At 38.2% G+C, this 21,842-nt stretch overlaps 1 protein-coding gene across 1 annotated transcript in view; it reads right to left on the bottom strand.

Annotated features, from left to right (window-relative positions):
• LOC134531916 (neuroligin-2-like) overlaps positions 1-21,842 on the bottom strand; it is a 403,682-nt gene that overhangs the window by 55,797 nt on the left and 326,043 nt on the right. Inside the window, exon 3 of the mRNA XM_063367957.1 lies at positions 2,369-2,566. Coding sequence (XP_063224027.1) covers positions 2,369-2,566 — 198 coding nt within the window. The remainder of the gene's footprint in view (positions 1-2,368; positions 2,567-21,842) is intronic.

The following is a 21,842-nucleotide window of genomic DNA, read 5'->3' as shown; positions in this document are numbered from 1 at the left end:
TATATGTGAATGGTATGGAAGGGAACGTTTCTACAAGCAAAGCGAAGTTGAGTTAGTCCAAATATCGCAACAGGACAATGTGAGAAAGTCTGGAAAATTAGCATTGGCGAAGCGCGAGACAGTTTACTGCATTTCTTTCAAGCTATTTTTACACTCCACACCGCTATATGTCACTGCTGATAACTGGTTTCACGCACTTTGAAACATAGGTACACTCCACACCGACCAGGTACGCTAGCATTATTGGCTAGCGTATTCCTTACCATTTTTCCATATTGTCCCTATTACAATACTTGGTTAGTCCTACTATGAACGTACCTCTATAACACTAATTCATACACATTATGCTAAAACCACATTAGCGGACAGGCGTGACGGGGAAAAAATTATTGCGTTATTGTAAACACGCGGTATCCACCCTAACGGCAATCGAAAATGAACTATTTAAATTGAAATATTTCTTGAGATTATATACGCAAAAAAAACACGTAATCAAACATAAATGTTTACAGGTTTATTAATAGAAATATTAAATAAAAAATAAATAAAAAAACTTTGCATATACATATTTCCAAGATTTCTGAGACAAAAATTAGTAAACGAAACCATAAAAAAAATGCGAGCGAGTCTTTTAGTACTCGCCAGAGATGTGTAACATCTAACTTCGATAACACGCAAATTCTTGTGTTCTAGTGTTGCAAATACACTTATAATACGAAACTTGAACACGAAATTTAATGCAGGATTCTTTAAAAATTAACGACGAGCGTGATAAATATACGAAAATTGTGTTTTCTACTACATTTCTGGACGCGAATCTCACGTAGTTTCGGCACCCGCCGCTAGAACTCGCTGCCGGAGCAGCTACGTCGACTATCGAATCATTTGATTAGCAGAGCGAAAGGTTTAAACTATATAATGAAACGGCTCCGATAAAAAAAAAAACTTGAAAAAAAAAACTAAACCCCAAGTTTGAACCTGATTTTCGAAAAGGAATTTTATTAAAATACTGAGCATATTGTTAAAATTAATTACACAGTTAATACTATAAGTAGAGGACCGGAAAAATTCGCAATTTCAATGACCTATAGGATGGACTCCATGATCCTCTATGCACTCGGGCGAATTGCATCTGCTCATTGGATACTGACTCGCAGCACCTGTTAACTGGGATGCTCGTGATTCGATTACTTCTTTTGGTTACATTTTTTTTTTCATTGGCCCAGAGTCCTTCAGATATACTGTGGCCCAATCACCGAAGCAGCAAAAAAATGCAAACTTTTTTGGATTCTAGCCTTTCGTGAAATGAATTCGCGAAATTTTCAGATGTCTAACTATAAGTAGAGACCCGGAAATTTCGCGGATTCATCTAGTCGCAAGCTAGAATGCAAACCTTCACACTCTCACACTGTGTTCATGATTGGCACGTAGTTGTTTGGACACGCCCCTCTACGACCGTGAGCCAACGATGCCCAGCTAGGAGAGAAGTAAGCCAATCAGGTACCGTAGTGCCAAATAACAAGGATAAAAATGTTCTCGCTGAGAAATCAACCAATGGGAAAGTAAACATGGGTCGAGCACACCTATAACTAGGGATAGGAAAAATTCGCGGGTTTCAACGACCTGTAGGATGAACTCCATAGTTCTACGTACACTCGGTCAAATGCCACCCACCCATTGGCTGCCGTCTTGTGAGACGTCCCAACGTAGCAGCCTGTGATTCGATAAAGCTTTGGTTCGGGCGTTTCTAATTGGCCCGGAGTCATCCAGGTAAGTTGTGAGCCAATAGCAGAGGCAGCACTGAGGTGTAACTATTTGTATTTTAGCCTGTCGCGAAATGAACCCGCGAATTTTTCCTATCCCTACCTATAACTGGAGACCTGCAAAATTCGCGTATTCATTCGGTGATAGGCTATAATTCAAACACATATACCTCTTAGATAATTTTGCTATTGGCTTACTGTTCATCTGGACGAATCTCAACCAGTTATAAACCCTCAACCAAAGAAGGATCGAATCACAGACAAACCAGCTGAGACGACTTACAAGTCGGCAGCCAATGAACTTGCGGTATTTGCCCGAGTGTGCAGGGGTATGCTCAGTCTATCCTGAAGGCCATCGAAACCGCGAATTATGCAGGTCTCTACCTATAACTTTGAATTCTATCCTGAGGCCAGAAGAATCCGCGAAATGTCCGGGGTCTCTAAACTCTAAGGTTTGCCCTTAGCTTTTGTAAGGTTTTGTTCCGCGCTATCCGGCACGGATGGCAACACCGTACGCCGGGAGCTGAGATGAACTGGCTCAGTGTCACCAGCGGACCAGAGCAGACCGACAGGAGGTGTGTGTGTGGGTGGTAGCGGTCACTCACCGTCGGGCACGGCGCTGGACGCCATGAGGAAGTGCAGGCAGGCGGCCCCAGTGCCGTGGCCCAGCACCGTCACGTTGGACGGGTCGCCGCCGAACGCAGCGATGTTCTCCTGCACCCAGTGCAGCGCCGCCACCTGGTCCATGAGGCCGTAGTTGGCCGGCGCGCGTTGCCGCGGCTCCGAGTTGGCGTTCAGGAACCCTGCACAGTCGGAGCACAGGCTCATGCGGCCATTGCCGCGTCCGAGGCCAACAACATCACCGAAGTTCCGGTCCGAAGTTGCAGTCGCCATCGTCGGGGTAGCAGTAGAGACCTGAAAAATTTCGCGGGGTTCATTTCGTGTTATTCTGAAATGCAAATAATTAAACCCTTAGTGCGGCTTCTGCCATTGGTTCGCTGTTAATCCGGAGGACTGACGGCCAATTAGAGACCCTCACTCATAGAAGTGTCGAATCACAGGTTACCCAGTCGAGACGACTCACAAGTCAGCAGCAGCCAATGTACAGTTTGGCATTTGTCCGAGTGTGTAGAGGATATTGGAGTCCATCCTGAAGTTCATTGAACTCACGAATTTTTCCGGTCTCTGGGTAGCAGTCACCTACTGAGATTACATATATAAATTTTAAAATTTTTTCCCTAACCTAACTAAAAAACTAATTGTGTTTTGGGAGGGGTCCGGGTTAGGGAGGGACTCTTAAGTGCGTCTCAAGCCGAAGCCTGTAGGTAGGGACACCTGTATTTCGCGAATACATTTCGTGTCTAGGTTAGGTACATCGCAAAACACCGTAGTTTTTTTTTCTTGTAGTTATTGGCTATGGTCGGCGAGATGTGTTTTCCCGCACTTGACGGGGCCAATGGGAATGTGGATACCGTACTGCTGCACGCACACGATTCGCCATTACTCTAATAAAAAGCTACAGTGTCTTGTGACATACCTTGACACGAAATGTATTCGCGAAATACAGGTGTCCCTACCTATAGGCTCTAAGCATGCTGGGTGTTAGCCATGCAGGAGAGGTAGCATGCATCATGTGCTAGGAGGGCGATTGGCCAGCCATGGCAGCGATTGGAGCAATGACTAACTCCTCCCCCCCCCCCCAACTGACTATTCTAGATTGAAACTAGATAAGTTGAGCCCAGGTGAAACCTGCATAGACACGGGGAAAACCCTGGGCACTTACATGCGGGATGCGAAAATTTCTTGCATTAATATCAAGCAGTGTTGGTTACGGGAAACAGAGGATGGTTCAGGAAGAAGAGTTGGACAGAGTAGAAAAGAGTCTACCCTGAGGTTATTGCAAGTTATCCTGCATTTCAACGCTCTCGCCTGAGAGGGGGAGTGATTCCCGATTGGCTGCAGCTCTGGGCCAATCAGAGCCTTCATTTCTTCTGGTTGGCCAATCAGAACTAAGCTTCTGTGTTTGGCTGGGAGTGCTGGCCAATCAGTGGCCTCATCCTTTATGCTTTGCTGTGGTGTATGAGAAGAGAAGAGGCCACCACTGATTGGCCAGCACTCCCAGCCAATCACAGAAACCCATGTCCGATCGGTCAAACCGAACAGGCCAACCAGAAGAAAGGAAGGCTCTGATACAATTGGGAAATACTCCCCAATACTGGTAAGCTATTCAGGGAACGGTTTAAAAATAAATTTATCTATGGGAGGTACTGGGACACACAAAGCATAAATTCCCGGGTAAGAATCCGAACCCAGTATTACTGCGAACACTATTTTGTACTGATACAGCTGTTCTCATGTAAATGTAAAAAAAGTAGGTATATAAATATCTGTAATTTTGCATGAATATTTCTGTTCCATTTACAAAAAAATAAAATATTGCAGTGCTACAGATGCAGCGTTTTGCAAGTCGGGAGCGCCACTTCAGCAGTAGGCGTTTAGCGTGGAGGTATCGCTGTCGGTGTTTGGCAAACAATACGTATGCGTGCAGTTGATTACCTCCATGGGTTCACTCTGAGCCGACCTTGTACAGAGCTCCCCTGTTGAGTTTTCCACATCATTTCAGCGAATGAGTGTTACAGAACAAATTTACTCTCGTAACACACTAATGCCTCGCCCGATATGTATTCTAGGGTAAAAAAAAAAACCCACCAATACGTGTCAATATAATAGATTTCAGGTAGGTGTTTGCGCACATAACTAGATACGTGTTTGCTTAGCAAATGTTCCCGTTGTTTGTTTACGTGCTTCGTACAGTAGTTGCGGCTGTACCGTTTACCAATAATGCTCATGGCAACGAGATGCAAGAGTAACTGTTAACGTAGACGAAAGGTTTCAATAACGTAAAACGATTAAGGCCAAACACGGGTTCTATGCAAAAGACTTCAGTAGAAAGGGTATTTGATAAACGCGTGTGCATAAAGATAATGGGAAAAAAACTTGATTGTATTTGTGATTGGCAGAATTAGGTTCAAGTTTTCAGTTTGTGTGTTCACGAAAATGGCGAGCTCGAGTCAAATATTTATTTTAACTGCGAACGTAATCCAGACTAATTTGGCTCTAAACCATTTTATCAATACATATGTGCCTAGCTGATTAGTAAGTTCCTAAAAGTTCTGAGAATACGCAGCTTAAAGTTACGTATTGTAGGCTAATCGGAGGTATACGAACTAATTTTTGATTTAACACAATATATATATATATACACACACGTAATTTCGTAAAAGAAAAATTCAGAATCATGATATGGGATTTAAGGATTTAAATAGAAAAAAAAACAATTTTCAAATATGTAAGGATAAATTCCATTTGTCTAAGTCACATATTCGCTGCCTCTGTGGTTTAATCTCTAAATAATTTAGTCATTTGAATACTATGTTTCAGATTAACTCACTCATAAATACAAATATTCACCATTAAGTTTTAAACTTTTTTTCGTAAAGCTGCACCAGTTTATTTAACCCCTCTGCATAGAAGTTCACCGCCTGGGAATGGAACACTTTCTGTTTATAAGAATAGATCTTCTTAAAATATCTTTATTCGTAAATGAACATTCTTCTGAGACATGCCAGCCAAAATTTGAAGTCGATTTAATCAATCTAAAAATTATCACTATAAAAAAAACAGTACCTTTATCTCTAAATATTGGGAAAAGTAATTTTGATGAAACAAAATGTTGAAGTAACTAGGAGTCTAATATACCTTGAAATAATAAGGTCTGTACTTTTTCCTAGAGACACATTACGTGGTAAAGTCTGAATGTGTGAGAAACTTCAACACAATGTGTTCGAGTTTGCAATATTTATTTCTTTATTGGCAGGAAAAATAAATTGTCATAGCCTACCAGGAGAGTATGAAGAAGCTATATAAAATCTGATTTTCGGATAGTAGGACTGCATCCATTACTGATGAAGCCTTAAACAAATTGTATTTTAATATTAAGGCTGCGTCTGGCGAGAAAATACCCTGAAAGGAACCATACAACCATTATTCGGAAGATAAAAAAAAAAAAAAAAACAAGGTCGACCGCATCTAGAGCTTGGTCTCACAAGCCATTTTGATATCTCGTTCATTCTCTATTCATTTATGTTACTAGAGCACTATTTCTGAGATAATGACACGACACCTCCCTTGGATTTGTTGCCCTGTCACCAATATTTTCAACAGATAGTTACTCAGCTATAATAGAGGCGCGGTGGTTTAATGGTCATAAACAACACTTGCGTCCCACCAAGGCATCCCGGTTAAGATTCGCGGTGGGGGTAAAATCCGTTAAATTACACAACTGTAGCGACTCTTACAAACTGCAGGGGGAAAAAAAAGGTGTAGCAATGGCCGAATACAGTGGATTTTTAAACAGCTGCCAGAACCACGTGCTCTGAACGCACGAAATAGAATAAAGAAAAAAAGGGTCATCTGGGGATAACAACAAAATTTTGCTAAACGTTTGCTAAATCATAAAAAAACCGCTCTAAATTATAATACAATACAAATTTTTTTTATAATTTATAACAATTCCTTTTTAAATATATTAATTAACTTGTTTAAATACATTAATTAAAAAAACACATGTTTTACTGTTTAAATATATTTAAATTCTTTTAATTAATAGTTCAATATAACGAGAAATAAAAAATTTAAAAACAAAAAAAAAAATGGTAGCAGTGTGTATCAAACCCGAGCCGGCACCACGGCGCTGTCATGAAAATTCACGAACTATATCCCTCAAACAAAACTTAAAAAATTTTAAGAGCGAGATATTTTAGGACGTTGAAAGGGACGTCTACTCCCACAGTCTAAGCCAAATCGGCAAGCCCCCCCTCAGACCCCCCCCCATCATATTTCAAGTATAATACAAATAACGGGTGTGACCAAACACGCAAGTAATAGTAATTACGAACACTTGTGCAACTTCTTACATTCAGTGAAAATCTGTTGAAAATATTTGTTAAAGAACAACAAAATGCAAGGCCAAAATATGGGCATGGTTTCAGAAAGAGGCCTCAAATAACAATGATGACCAGAAAATGAAAAAAATTTCGAAATGACGTGTGAGACTTCTCCTTAAGGTGCATATATCAAGCATCCTCAAAGCTAAAAGGTCCGTTAAGGTGTTGGTACGTGGACAACAGCCACAGTTTATGTTTTTTTTTTTTTTTTTTTTTTTGGCAAATATCGTGATTGATTTTATACAGGGCTGTTCGTTATTTTTTTCGTGTCGGGTTTTGCCCGCGGCTGTGTGATGTCGACGAGGCCTGCGTCGCGCCATGCAAGGAAGGGGAGGCATACATTGTCTCGGCAACCCCCGCGCTAGACACGGTCGCAATCAGAGAAGCGCTTGTATCGACCAGCTTCGGGGCGAAGATGCGCCCTCAGCTTCGCCGGCCAAGTTCGGCGTCTTCGCAATAACGCACCTCAGTTCCGGAGGGGTCAGGGGGTTTGTTGATGTTGGGAGGGGGGGTTTGGGGGTGGTAGGGGTGGGACACGCCCCCTTCAACCCCCTTTTCCACCCCTCTCGACAGACCCTCGAAAACTAACCGCGCGGACTCTGGTGGATGGTCGGGGTACCCCCGTCTTCGACGGTAGTCTCGTGCGGCGGCCCCATCTTCCCGCCTTCACGGCAACACCCGGGCCAAGTTTCCCCGAGGGGAGGGATTACCAACTGTTACGCCGATACCTCCCCCTTCCCGCCCCAACAACAACCCCCTCCTCACCCCTCTCGTCCCACTTCTTCGCGCGTCATCAAACCCCATAGCGCGGGTAGGGTCGCACCCTGCGCAACTTCTGACGCTGCCCCCTGCCCCCTTCCTGAGACCTCGTTGCCCCGAGGTTAATGGCCTTCCTCAGCAGATATCACCACCAATTAGCGCTCACAGACGTGGATGCAATAAGGACTCTTCCTACACAAGCGTAGACGAGATTACTCAGGAACTAGGCTTCAGTTTTTCTGCTCACGAGTCCGTATTTTTCATTATTTTATTGAATTTTTTATTAAGGCTTCCGTCTGACTGGATCATCTGAAGCCAACATTAATTTCTCTAAAAACTTGTTTATTTAAATGTTACTAACATTAATTCTATGACACTCTAAACGTTCGTGTACAGGTTTAATCTATTAGTTTTGATCTTATATATTTTATTTAGAGAATAAATGCCTGAAAATAGTGTCAATTTTTTACATTATCTTTTTTTTTAATTTGTGCTAGGTAAATAAACTATAACGCGGTGTTTGTTTTCTCACTACGAATTGGTTTTCTCCCCAATTGAAGTCCCAAGGAGGAAAAGGAGACGAAAAAATTAACGAAAATGCGTGGACATACAATATATTTATATATGAAGTATCACATTTTTTGTAAAAACAAACACAAATTTTTGTGGTGCTCAAAATAAAATACTTTACATTTTCCTGCAGGTTCCTTTGGAACCAAAATAGGTTTTAGCATCAGTATGATAAACTTAAAAATGAAGGCAACAATGCTTGATTTTTACGACAGCAGACTAAACGTTTAACTATGAATATGCAGCCTATGCCTACTTCCTAGTTGTCTTATCATAACAAATGATTTAGTCCTCAATATTCTTTTTCTGGGGCTGTCTGGAATTTCCTGGTTTTATGGTGTCAGAAATTTTTCTAATGGGTTTCTTTAATTCAGTTAATTAGCAGCTTCAACATTCAAATACCCATTTGTTATTGAAAAATGTCTTTTTTATTCAGTAAAATAGCGACCCGCCCCGGCTTCGCGCGAGTGCAATGCTGATACTAATAATACTACAGAAACGCGCGCGATACTTCTAAAATTATGAGTGTTTCTCTACTATATGATGCATGTATTATACATATAAACCTTCCTCTTGAATCACTCTATTATCTATTAAAAAAATTGCATTAAAATCCGTTGCGTAGTTTAAAAGATCTAAGCATACATAGAGACAGACAGACAGCGGGAAGTGACTTTGTTTTATACTATGTAGTGATAGTGTTGTTCGAAATTCATGTGGACTATTTTAACCGGAAACATATTTGTGATATGTGAATTTTTTTAAACCTTTAATGAATTCCACCATGATAATTTTCATAAACACATATTCTCAGAGATAAACAAAATCACACTTTAAAAATAAATATAGGCATTAAGGTAATTACTCCCGTTGCATTATTTTACTTTAAGAAAAACCAAAATTCTATCAGCAGAGTAATAATCAATGGGTTGCCTCCTGCCCGAGGAAAGAAGAGACGATTCTCAAATATGAGAAACACAATCTATCATAAATATGAAGCTGTATTAAAAATGGCATAAAAATGTAATAAGCCAAAAAATGACCCTACTAAAATTTCCTTAATTGCATCCGAGGCTACTCATATTTAAAAAGCTTCATTTTCGTCTTTAGTTTCTATCAAGACACCGGAAACTTGAACGTCAGAAAATGAATAATACATAATTACATTTCTATGTTGTCTTAAACATTAAGTAAAAGTTTTTTCCATGTTCGCAGCATTCAGAATATTTAAGGTTTTGCAGCATAATTATGGAAAAAGAGATTAAATTTCTTTACACTTTGGGGAGGAAACTTTTATAATAGCAACAGAAGCATTAATTGACTTCACAAAATCAGGTTCCTTCAGAAGATTTACACCTCAGGCGTTAATTAAAATTAACATATAAATAAAGATCATTTGGTGATACTCTTTCGTGATGAATTCATAATAAGTAAATATTCTTTGCATTTAAAGTGGAATATAATTTAAAAAAACTTTAAATTACAAGTCCAAGGCAAAATGAAAATTAATTATCACAGTTACATTACCAAAAATACTAATTGAAATATTTAGTAATTAATTTTTTGAAAGCGAGTTTTCGTTATAATTTTAAATACTAACATCTGCATTTGAACATTTATATTATGCACACATGGCACATTTTTAAACAAAAATTCGATGAGCCGCAGTAGACGACCTTAAAAAAAATGCTTGGTGTGTACTTTATCGATTTGAAAACACATTCACTTGCTTGACTTAGTACATACTAAGCATAGTTAAAGGTAATTTTTTTTTGAAATTATGAGCTTGAATTTTATCACATGCTCTTTACATGGCTCAATTCCCACACGTGATACCATTCAGCTCGCGTATTTACATTCCTGCGTAAGAACGTGTGGCCACCAGGCCACATTTATATTATTTCATTTTGGCTTTTCTGATTTTACTGATTTATTTCCATTTTAAAATACCCTTTTAATCTGTAAAAGTCAGTAGCTATATATATATATATATTTTAATTATTTAATTATTGTGATAAGTTCTTTTATTGGTTATTATTTGTTCGGTTTCTTTCAAGTTTCTTAAATACTTTATATATCGATTTTGTTTCCATGGCCGGCTACTGGGAGCGGTAACTTCGCTTTGGCGGCTGACGTCACCAGCGCCTGAGTGCCGGCGGAGGAGTGAACTGTGTGAGAAGAGTCTAGCGACAGCAATGCTACCTTCCTGCAACTGGCTACAATGCCGCACCGCTCACGCTCGTTCCGGGGCCGGCGGCATGATTATATATGTCATCTGAAACTTTTATTTGTCAAGCATGGCCTCGTGGCTGAGTGTTCAGCGGCGCTATTATTCAATCGTCAGATTGACGGTTCGAATACCGGCTGGTACGGTTTTTTTTGTACTTGTAAAAATAAATACGAGCACGTAAAATATCAAAATTAATAAATATATTTGAATAATGAATGGAAATAAAAGTACATTTATTAATTAAATTGTAATTTTCAGGTAAAGACATGATAACTAATGGTCAATTAGGTTAGGTTAGCTACATTATAAATACTTTAAAACTTTGTGGACGGTTTATTTGGTTAGGATAGTTACATTAAAGATACTTGGAAATCATGTAAACGGTTTCCTAGCGCTGGATAGCTACCGATCGGCCAACTTCGGAGAGGATCGGCATTTGCAGCCAGTTGCAGGAAGGTAGCATTGCTGCCGCTAGACTCTTGTACTGTGTGCCGCGGAGAGTGTTGGACTGCGAGTCGCCGCGCGCGGACGTGTCGAGGAGCTCCGCCGCGAGACAAGTGTAAAATGCTTCGACTCTGCACCGGGCAGTCCACGCCGGGATCAGCATGCATGGGGCCGTGCCTTGGACGGGTGCATAACGAGCTGCCACGCTACCGAAAACTACGATAAGGTAAAGAGGCGACTCGTAGTATTTGTTTTCTGGATTGGGACGAAAACGAATTTTCGTAAGAAGTATACTTTTGGAACGAACTCCCATCTATGGAGCACTATTACATTTGGCATGTGCTGATTAGACATACTTGTTTGATATGCTGAAAATAAACGAGTGTACGCTCCCTATTGTTACGTTGAGTAACGTTAAGTGGTGCCGCAATTTTGTATGACTTTACGTCAAGATTAATTGAAACTTTGATTTTGCATTTCCTTTTGTCTACGGAACTAAATAGTTTGAGTGACGCCCCCCGGCGTATACTGTGGCAATTTACGCCGCTTTTGACTGCACTGTCATTTATTCGTGAAGGTCGTGGCAATCAGCTGTTCGTCTATAACCAGGAAGACGAGAAACCGTGTACTTGCGTGTACAAACATTTAAATCCGGCCCCAGTAGGACTCATAAACTATATATATATATCAAACGTTTATGAGTCCTACTGGGGCCGGATTTAAATGTTTGCACACGCAAGTACACGGTTTCTCGTCTTCCTGGTTATAGACGAACATCTGATTGCCACGACCTTCACGAATAAATGACAGTGCAGTCAAAAGCGGCGTAAATTGCCACAGTATACGCCGGGGGGCGACACTCAAACTATTTAGTTCCGTAGACAAAAGGAAATGCAAAATCAAAGTTTCAATTAATCTTGACGTAAAGTCGTACAAAATTGCGGCATATATATATATATATATATATATATATATATATATATATATATATATATATATATGAGCAGGTGAGTTGCAGAACTATCCTTATCCACCAGAAGTGATTTTTCAGGAAATAGGAAAAATTCATAACTTAGGTAATTTTTCATATTATATGCAGCTTCATTTTTCTGGAGTAAGAGTACAATAATATTAGTTGACTAAAGAAATATTTTAAAAATCCAGATAAACCGCCCTGAGTTATTCGAGATTGTAATATGGAAAAGGACAGTTTTGCAGCAAACTAGCGGAAAACGACAGTTTTGGTATTAAAACACGTAATTAAATTTAATATAAAAGTTGAAATAAATAAAAGTTGTGCTTTTTTTGTAAACTTCACAAACTTTGGTACTATGTACATAATGTTACACATAAAGCGGAAATGTTTCATCTGGAAAGAATAAAAGTCTACACCACTGGATAATCTGCTTCATCCACGTTGGTGCACTCTTAGATTGCACGACTTCTTGAGCATCAATAACATTTCGGTAGTATTCTAGATGTTCCAAGTCTCACCAGTTCTTACCAAAATGTTTAGAAAGAAGATTATTGACACCTTTCAGTTTTTTTTTTTTACAGGAACTGAGTGTAACAATGGTTCTGTATTAATATTGGCCACAGTCATGCCTCTTCTGATGATAGATGAAACAGTTGCACAATCTACTTCATAGTTGATTTCGCCTCTAACATGGACGGCACCATTTTTAATTCTTGTTAGAATTATCCTCTTGCACATAAGTTTTCCAGTCAAAAACAGGTTCTTCCTTTCCAAGTCTCTTGACTGTTCCGAATAACTTGAAAATGTCAATGTATTCTCCTGGAACTGTTTGCTACCTTTGCCCGATAAGTCCTCTTTGGAGCCATCTGGGAAGTATACTTCAAAATAAAGCTATCTTGAGACACTTTACGAGATGTAGCATAAAATGCCTGATGGAAACATCTCATATCTTGCATGGCTAGAGATGCACATTTAAGGGTCTTCGTATCATGTCCGCACTGCGGCTTTCTCGGCAGTGATTTTGATGTATACCTGAAACAATACGAAATAATAAAAAAATTATAAGTTACTGGTATGTGTAATCTTTGTATTATTGCATGCATGCAACACAGTATATTGCAAAAATGCAGGAGTACTGTAGCATGTAGGAAGATTTGCTTGCCACAAAGTCATACGGTAATTATTTTAAACTTATGAAAATTTTGAAGGACAGTATTTCACAATGGAAACCAGAACTAACAAAATAGCATGAGTAGTTTGTTCGTTATCACAGTATAAAAATATTTTACATTCTAATTTCACAACCTATATATTGCATTAAAATGAGAGGTTATATTGCTGTTACCTTTCTCGTTTCGATTTTTCTCGAGTCCATGTTTCCTTTCGCCGTGTCCGTTTCCTGCCACTTTCTGTAGTAACTTCAGTCACATTACTAAAATTTTCTGTGTTATCCATCACAGGCAATAACAATGATTCGTTTGGTTATTCCCACAAAACAAAAAAGGTTACAATGTAAACATCAAAGTTAGTGATTATTTACATATATATGCACATAAATGGTAACCAATTGCATTATATTAAAACAAACATTATAAATACTGCAAGATTAAAAATAGTAAGAAGAAAGACATAAATTTATGCATAACATTTGTCATAGAAACATATGGGCAGTGTTACAGATGGTTTTCATACATCATGGTAAAACATGTAGGATAAAGACAGTTTTGAAACTAATTGTAACACACTGGAAAATGACAGTTCTGTAACTTACTGGCACTTGGAAAAGGAGAGTTTTGCAACGAACTACATTTTTCAACTCAAAAATATCAAAGGAAGACTTTAAACTAGTGATGGCCCGATATTCGATATCCGATATCGGAGATCGGTAATATCGGCACATTTTTCAATATCGGACATCGGTAAATACTTGCGATATTTTGATAACCGATGTTTGCTCTCGCCAATAATACTTCTCACATAACCTTAACCGTAATTCCAAGCTTATTTTCCGCGGGCGTAATTTATCTATCTTCACGTCACCATATTACCTAGTAATTTCAAGCATATTTTCCACAGAAACAATTTCAAGCCTATTTCTTCTTTCTGATACTGCAATGCATCCCGACGGTACAATTCTTCCATGTGTACACAAATCCCAGTCATTAGTGCATATTTATTCGTTTCAGATATTCGCAAAATGTTTTCGCTTGATGAATTTTCGAAGTTCACTATGTGTACATAAATTGAAAACATAAACGAAAATAATTACGATATTTTATTTAATAAGTGGTGTAGCCGTAAGTAAACATGAAGAAGAATAAAGTTGCTGCTTGATATAACAGACATTTTCTTTCCGTGTCGTTTCACGGTCGCCAACTGCTGTTCTACACAAAAACATTACGTAAGTTTTTACAAAAGCTAAAATATGAAACGTGTTTACGTAGGGCAAGTTGCAGCAAAGGTATTATGTTGGCTATATTGAGTGCATTGAAAACAACATAAATAAAGATGTGTGGTTTTATAAACTCTGCAGTAAGTTTCAAAGTTGTATTGAAATTACTTTTCACGTATTTTTAACGTGTTTTCGCACCAATAAATGGAGTGATACACTTGAAAAATGGTCACAAAATTTACTACTTGAAGACCTTCCTTTCTAGCGTGTCGTTTACCGTGATGAAATTTTACAAAGGGTACAAAAGTTTGATGTTTTTCGGCGGTAGCCTACAACTCATGTAGTTTAGGTTCCCTACCACGTTCGTGCAACTTCGGATTTCTCTCAAAAATTGAAATTTAAAAAAATCGAAGTGTTAGGTTATGTTAGGTCAGTCACAACATGCTTGAACTTCTGATTTAGCGGCTGAAGTGGCGTTAATAAACTTCGGAAATCTTCGGAAATTCTTGCAGGGAACCGAAACTACGTGAATTGTGGGCTTCTTGTTTTTCGGACGGTATTTTTCGTAGATTACAGTTGAGACACTGGACTCAGTACATGCAGTGGCTTGTAATTCATACATTATAAGCAAATACACTAGCGACTAATACCGGACAGCTACAATATTTCTCAACATTTCTTCACAAAAATCTGAAATTTGTTTCCTTGTAGTTACAATATGTTTTTTTCATACTGTAGGTAATACCTACACCAGAATATTGCTTTATCTGGCCTTGAAAAACAATTTAAATTTTTAATACCTTGAATTTAGAGAGCTTATTTGTAGGCCATTATGATAAATTCATTATTAGCTTTCATTTAATGTGAATTTACTATATTTTACATTTAATAAAAATAATATACATTCACATATGTATGTTTTATTAATATTTAACATTTTTCATTATTGTCTCTAACAATACTCCAGAACCACAATTTTATAGAATCAGTGTTAGAAATGAGATAGGCCTATTATCAGAATATCGGAATATCGGGTATCGGTTATCGGATCGGTAAATTTGGAAATATCGGAATCGGTATCGGTATCGGGTTTTTGGATATCGGGCCATCACTACTTTAAACACACAACAATTCTGTCTATACATGAAGGGGAACTCATAGTTCACAAATTCAATGGAATCTGGATTTATTCAATTTATGGAAAAGGGCAGTTTTGCAACTCACCTGCTCATATATATTGTCTTATTTATTCATATGGTATCACTAGGTATTCATTTTGTAATCAGTGCTGACTTATAATGCTCAATGAGTTTCTATTATCTTTATACTTCGGCAATAAAATTTTTATATTAGAAGCAAGTAACTGCCATAAACATACATCTACAATATTATATGAAGTTTTGAGATGAAATTGGATTTAGTAAAACTCTGCTTATTTGTATTCTGCTTTTTCATTATATTTTGCCAAAGACTAACCTTTAATTTGTCTGAATATAGTTCTATTTTTGGCTCGACCACTTGAGTATATTTTCTGGAGCTTTTTATGTATTTTAGGTATTCCTTGTTATTTCTAATTACCCAGGGTGTGTCGGGGACGCAACCCCCCTTCCTTTTTGGTCGGAAGGCGGGTTACAAACGTTAAGTATATAGATATAGGAATTACAACATTTTTGCTAGAAAAAAGCCCTTTTTTAGTTTCGGCTTGGATGCTAATTAAATAACCTATTTGCTAGCCATTGTATGGACACTAATAAAAAAAGCTCTTTTTAAAACGAAACAGCAATAAAAGAACTTTTGATGTTCATAAAAATATCATCACTATTTGGATTTAAGTAACCTTTAAAGGTTTATTTTCAGGACTTTTTGATAATATATTCCTCCACGAGAAAGTAAAAGTATTTCGTAAATTTTTAAAACCAATTTGTATACAAAATAGATTTTTCATATATTCATTTGAGGTAGAAAATAATTACGAAGCTAATTCAAATTCAAATCTAAAATGTGTCAGTTACGCAATGCATTTAGTTTTCCTTTGAAATATTAGAAATAGGGCTTTGAAAAAAAATTGCGCAAACATATGCTTCGTAATTTATTAAACCTCATATTATACCTTAAATAAAAAAAAAGTAGAACAATTTTCTTTTACTGTATTTTTTATTGTAAATGGAACAGAAATATTCATGTAAAATCACAGATATTTGTAAATTAAAACAACTAATAACTACATAATAGTGTTCGGACTATTACCCGGGCATATATGCTTTGTGTTGTCCCAGTAACTCAAATAAACCGTTTCCCGAACAGCTTTCCACTATTAACTGCGTATATTAAGATGCACAGTAAAACAAATAAATCCAATGATTGAATATTTGATTTTTTTGTGGTTTAAAAAATTAAGATTGATTGAAACATCAATTAAAATATAAAATTATATGCCAGTTTTCCAAAGGAATATTCAGTGTTATTTCAAGAATTTTTTTTTCATATATGAAAAAAAAAACAACAATAGCAATGTGTTGTACAAAGCTAAATTATACAAACAAATTTTAGTATTACATACTATTTCCTGGAATTTGGTTTCCAAAGGAATCTTTTGTAATAGTACAGAACAATTTTTTTCCTATGATATACTTTAATTAATGTTAAGTACCGATCTGACTGGTGCCAAACATCTTCCAACGAGTCCTTCTCCTCTTTAACTTTCTCAAGGTCGCGTCCAGGGCTTCCGGCCGCGACCTTGCCCGGCAGTTCGCAGCATCGGCGCGGCGTCTGGACCACGCTCTGCTACCCTCCCCGCTCTACCCTTCCCTCCTGCGGCGGACCAGGGCCCGACCTTTGAACTTTGTGACCGTTTATACTCTCCCTCTCCCACACCTATTTCCTGCCAACCTCCCCACCACCCCTTGGCACTGGCAACTGTGGGGGGGGGGGGGGGATAAACGTGTCGAAATTTCGGCTCGCCTCCTCCGGCAGGCTGACCCCAACAGCTGTCGACACGGCCGGTTTCGGCTGGTCGAACCCTTGCGCCGATGTTCGCGGAAATTCGGAGGGGGTTGTGGGTGACAGGAGAGAGAGAGAGAGAGAGAGAGAGAGAGAAGGGGAAGAGAGACGGGATGGAAGGGGAAACAGGGATTAACAAAGCTGCGAGTCCGCCGCCGGTGAATATTCAGAGAGGAATTTCGCGCCGCTTTGCCGATTTAATCGCTCCCCGCGGCCTTTAGGGCCCCGTAGCGGCCGACCCGGGCGCGGTCTCAATTTGCAGAAGGACGGAAGGGCGGGATCCGCAGCGTGCGAAAGGGCTTTCACCGATCCCCCTTCGCCAGAATTTAATAGTCCTAACGCGTATGTTCTGCTCTGGGGGGAGAACGCTCGAAGCTTCCTGTCCAGTCACTCGTTCTCCTTCACATGGGAGCAGCTCGTGAAGGTGATTTTCATAGCCGAAAAGTTTCTCCGGCGCCAACGATGATGTCGAATTTTTTTTGACGTGAAAACTTCTATTCTCTCGTTACAGTGATAGTCGGTCGACAATATACCTTCAGATTTGAATCGCTAATAACTACGAGACTGATAATTATTGCGCCCAAAAACGGATGTGTCATGTCTGTACGTGCTTGTGGGACAGTAATTTGTTTTGCCTGTGACATTATCGTACCAGTGTAGGCGCATGTGCGTGACTGTTACTAATTAGCTTTGTGTAAAGTTATAAATTGGTGTAGCGTGGAAAGGCGTTAATCAAAGACATTGATTCGGGGGTCGTTGTGAGGAACTTGCAGAACAATTTTTCTAGAACTCCAAAGTGAGACAGTAAAATTATTAGCAGGAATATAAATAAAAAGGTATTAAATTGAAAATTACAAATTAATATAAGATGGTTCTAATATGGCTCATAAATATGCTCGGAATTATAGAAGCGCAAGTCAGAGGAAACTCGCGTCTAAAGGAATTCAAAAAGCCTAAAATGTCCATTGCCGAGCGAATGCGAGAGCTGCGGCAGTGTCGAAAAGGAAATAAAAAAGTATGATTTTATCCTGACGTTCTCACAAAAAATCAACGGCGCGGACCAAAACTGCATCTTTCTGTTTTTTTTAATTAATTAGGATTTTCAATAAGAACAAAGAATTTTATAAAATATGTGTAAATCTCTGAGGGGGCATAACAGGGATTTTATTTCGCAAATAGGAAACATGGCGGACGTTCCCAGTGAGGCGGTAAATTTAATTTTCGTATTGGCACTCCCGTATTTACCCCGAACGTTCTTTCCGTCAATGATCCATCCTAATCTCACCACTCTTCATCGCCTGTAATGTCCGTTATCGAAGAGACGATAAGTCCTAATTCATTCACTCTAATGGGTCCGAAACAAAATTTATCAGTCCAGTGGCCTCCGAGTAAAAACATTTCCACTTAATACACGGTGACTTGGCCTAACATTATGTGGCCGACGTTTTTGAGAACAAAATGTAAATAATTCACTCCACCCAGCTGCAAACATTAAATCGGTCTCACTCGCAATGTCGATACGAGGGATATCCGTAATGAAAGATCCGTTTGGTCACTAAGAAAAGCTAGTGAGGAAAAGTTTTTATTGAAATTTTTAGATCATTAGATAGCTACTTCAAATTTTCACAAAATCGCCATTCATTTTCCAAGAACTTTTCGTAACGCTGCACCAGTTTTTTCTGCATAAAAGCTCGCCGCCTGGGAATGAAACGGACGCCTTGACCATAGGCATCATAGACTTCGAATACTCAATGCGTGTAGTGTAAGTACAGGCGCTCAATAAACATCTCCTGAAAACGTTAAGCGATCACAGTACTCGAGTCAAAAAATGATGGCTACCATTTTTTTTAAAAAATGAAAATTACCTCATTTTGGTTAATTTCATGCGAAGAGGGTAAAAAATTTAAGCAAAAATTACAAAATTACGACTGTCAACTGTTTTAATTTTAGTTTGCTATTAATATACGACTTTTCCTGCAAATTAATTATAGATAGTTCTTTTTGCATTTATTCATAGTGTTAGGTCACAAATTTTGTCACCAGATATTCACTGAACATTCTTAACTAACTGTAAAATGTCACGCAATTGATTATAAGTATTGACAATCGAGTGACTATTTTTAATGCTATTAGATAAAATTTATAAAATATTTGGTTACAAAAGTTGTGGCAAAACATGGAAAGCTATGGATGTATCGTTATAAATATAAAATGGATAGCTTTCAACCAATAGTAGCGATAGAAACCGAGCTTTAATAGGCAGTCATATTTCTTTTAAGGTTGGTAATCACTATTGTACTGGGAACATATATCATGCAATCCAGTACCTAAGGGCGTTCATTCCAGCCTGTTGTGTGAAGCGACATATGAGCAACAAATACCTCATTACTTTCAAACTGCTCAAATGCTTTTAACCTTTCAATTTTTTTTTTCTGCCTAGCACGACAATTCAGGGGCTTACATTCTAAAGGTTGCTTTCTTTTTGGAGGCACCATTATTTCCTTATCTTTTGCGACAAAAATAATTACTTTTTTTTTCTTTCACTTCTGTAGATGCTTGTAAGCTGCTTTCCAAGATAGAATGACGTCAAGTTTATTTTTTATTGAACAGCAGTAACGACTTCCGGGAACGCGCACAGAGGCTTCGCCCTGAAGCAGATTCCAACCACGTATTCTCTCTAAACTCGAAACAGTTAAAACTACTGCGAATCAGTGGAATGTGACTACAAATTTGGTGAGAGACTGCTTCACTGCTTCAATGGATGCCTACTTTTTTTTAGTAACTAAATGTAACTGCTCTATCATGATTTTCCAATGAAACCACTCTTTAAACACAGATATACAGAAGTCCAGGGGCGCAACAACTAAATTTCCGAAGGGGGGGGCAATATACCTTTTTATAAAGAATCATCGATCCCCCCTATTGAAGCGGGTGGTCCGGGGGTCCTCCCCCGAGAAAATTTGTATTTCAAGGCGGAAAATGGTGCTATTTAAGCAGTTTTACTATCTAAAAAATTGATTACACAGCACTTTATTTGCCCCCGTTTGCCCCCACTTCAAGGTTTTAGAGGGGGGGGGGGGCAAAATACCCTTGCCCCCCTGTTGTTGCGCCCCTGCAGAAGTCTACTGATTTATCAGTCAGTAACAACTAGAGCCAAGATTATTTCGTGCTTTTATTTCACTCCAGGCTGGACTCAACTTGCCTTTGTATAATCAAGCCTTGCTGAAATGCTCATTGGTCGATAACGAGCTCGCATCATTTAGTGGGTTGCACGTGATTGAGTTACTTCTTATTCTCCTTGTGTATGACTGGTTCAGGGTTACCAAGAGCTGTGAAGAGCCTGTAATAAACCGTCAATGTGAAGCAATATATATGTGCTTCAAGTCCACTTCATCACCAAATGAATGTGCGAAAACTAATCGTAGCTTTGTGACAACCCGTTAGCAAAACTTTCAGCTACTTTCAAGTCACTGATTCAAATCATTGATTTAGATTTAGAGTTCGCAAGTCGAAATTAAAACGGGCCTAGCCTCACGGAAGCCTTCATATTTTTCAGTGTAAATAACGTTTGGAGAACAATAAAGCGGATTGCATATTTTTAACGGAAGAGAGCTGTACAGTTTGAAATATGTTGTTCAAGGCTAAATGACCGAAATTAAATATTAATCTATAAGTTTAAATAATGTAAATTTTGGGTTAGTGTTTGTTTCTGAATTTGTTTGACCTGCGTAATTGACCGCAGTTTCCCTGGTCATTTATTTCCACACACAATTAAGGTTGTTATCCCGCATGACTATAGTTTGGGATCCAGTTATATGTTAAGAAATGGGGTGAAGGGGGGGGGAGACAGTAATATCATCATATGTCATAGGTATGTGTGTAGCATAAATGTGTAGCACATTTACATATATCTGCAGTGTGTTTCGATTATCCTGGTTAAACAACATACTATCTTAATAACATTAAATTAAGCACAACTAAACAACAAAACATAAATAATATCTTTATTATATCTTGAAGAGAAAGTGTATCAACTACTGGGTAAACCATGGAGTAATCGTTTATTCTAAAATTGAAGTCACCAAGAAGAGCAATTGGATCGTAAAACATACTGTAGCTGTTTAAGGCTGTATGTCCCCTTCTAAGTCATTATTTTATTTTTACGTTTAACACGGTTAAAATTGTAGACATTTGGAGTTGAAAAACTTCGAAAAAATGAAAAAAATATATATATAATGGGAAAATTTTGCATGATTATCTGGAAAAGTTGAATTGTTATATTTTTTTTTTTTGCATTGTGGAGAAGGAGAACCAAATAAATAACTGAAAAATGTTGGTTTTCAAGGACATGCAGATGGCAACTACATACATGGTAAAGTTTAAAATCGCTTCCAGAAAATCTTTTTAAAATTTTTATGCTTTTTAAAAATTATAATAATACTGATGCTTTTTAAAACAGAGGTAATATTAAATTTTTTTTCTGAAATAAATTAAACCATATTACATAGCAGTAAGTAATATTGACTTTAAACCTAAAAATTTCCAGTTTTATGTTATATTTAATTCTTATTATCCACACTACACAAAAATGATAGCCACCGTACTACTTTACCAACTAATTATGCAGAATGTGTACGGTATGTATATGCAATTTTGTGAAACTGAAGCCACTCAAAAAGTCGGCAAGTTTAACCGCGTGTAA

Source organism: Bacillus rossius, chromosome 5 (assembly GCF_032445375.1).
Source record: "Bacillus rossius redtenbacheri isolate Brsri chromosome 5, Brsri_v3, whole genome shotgun sequence".
Lineage (NCBI taxonomy): Eukaryota > Metazoa > Arthropoda > Insecta > Phasmatodea > Bacillidae > Bacillus > Bacillus rossius.
This window is presented reverse-complemented; position numbering and strand designations above follow the sequence as displayed.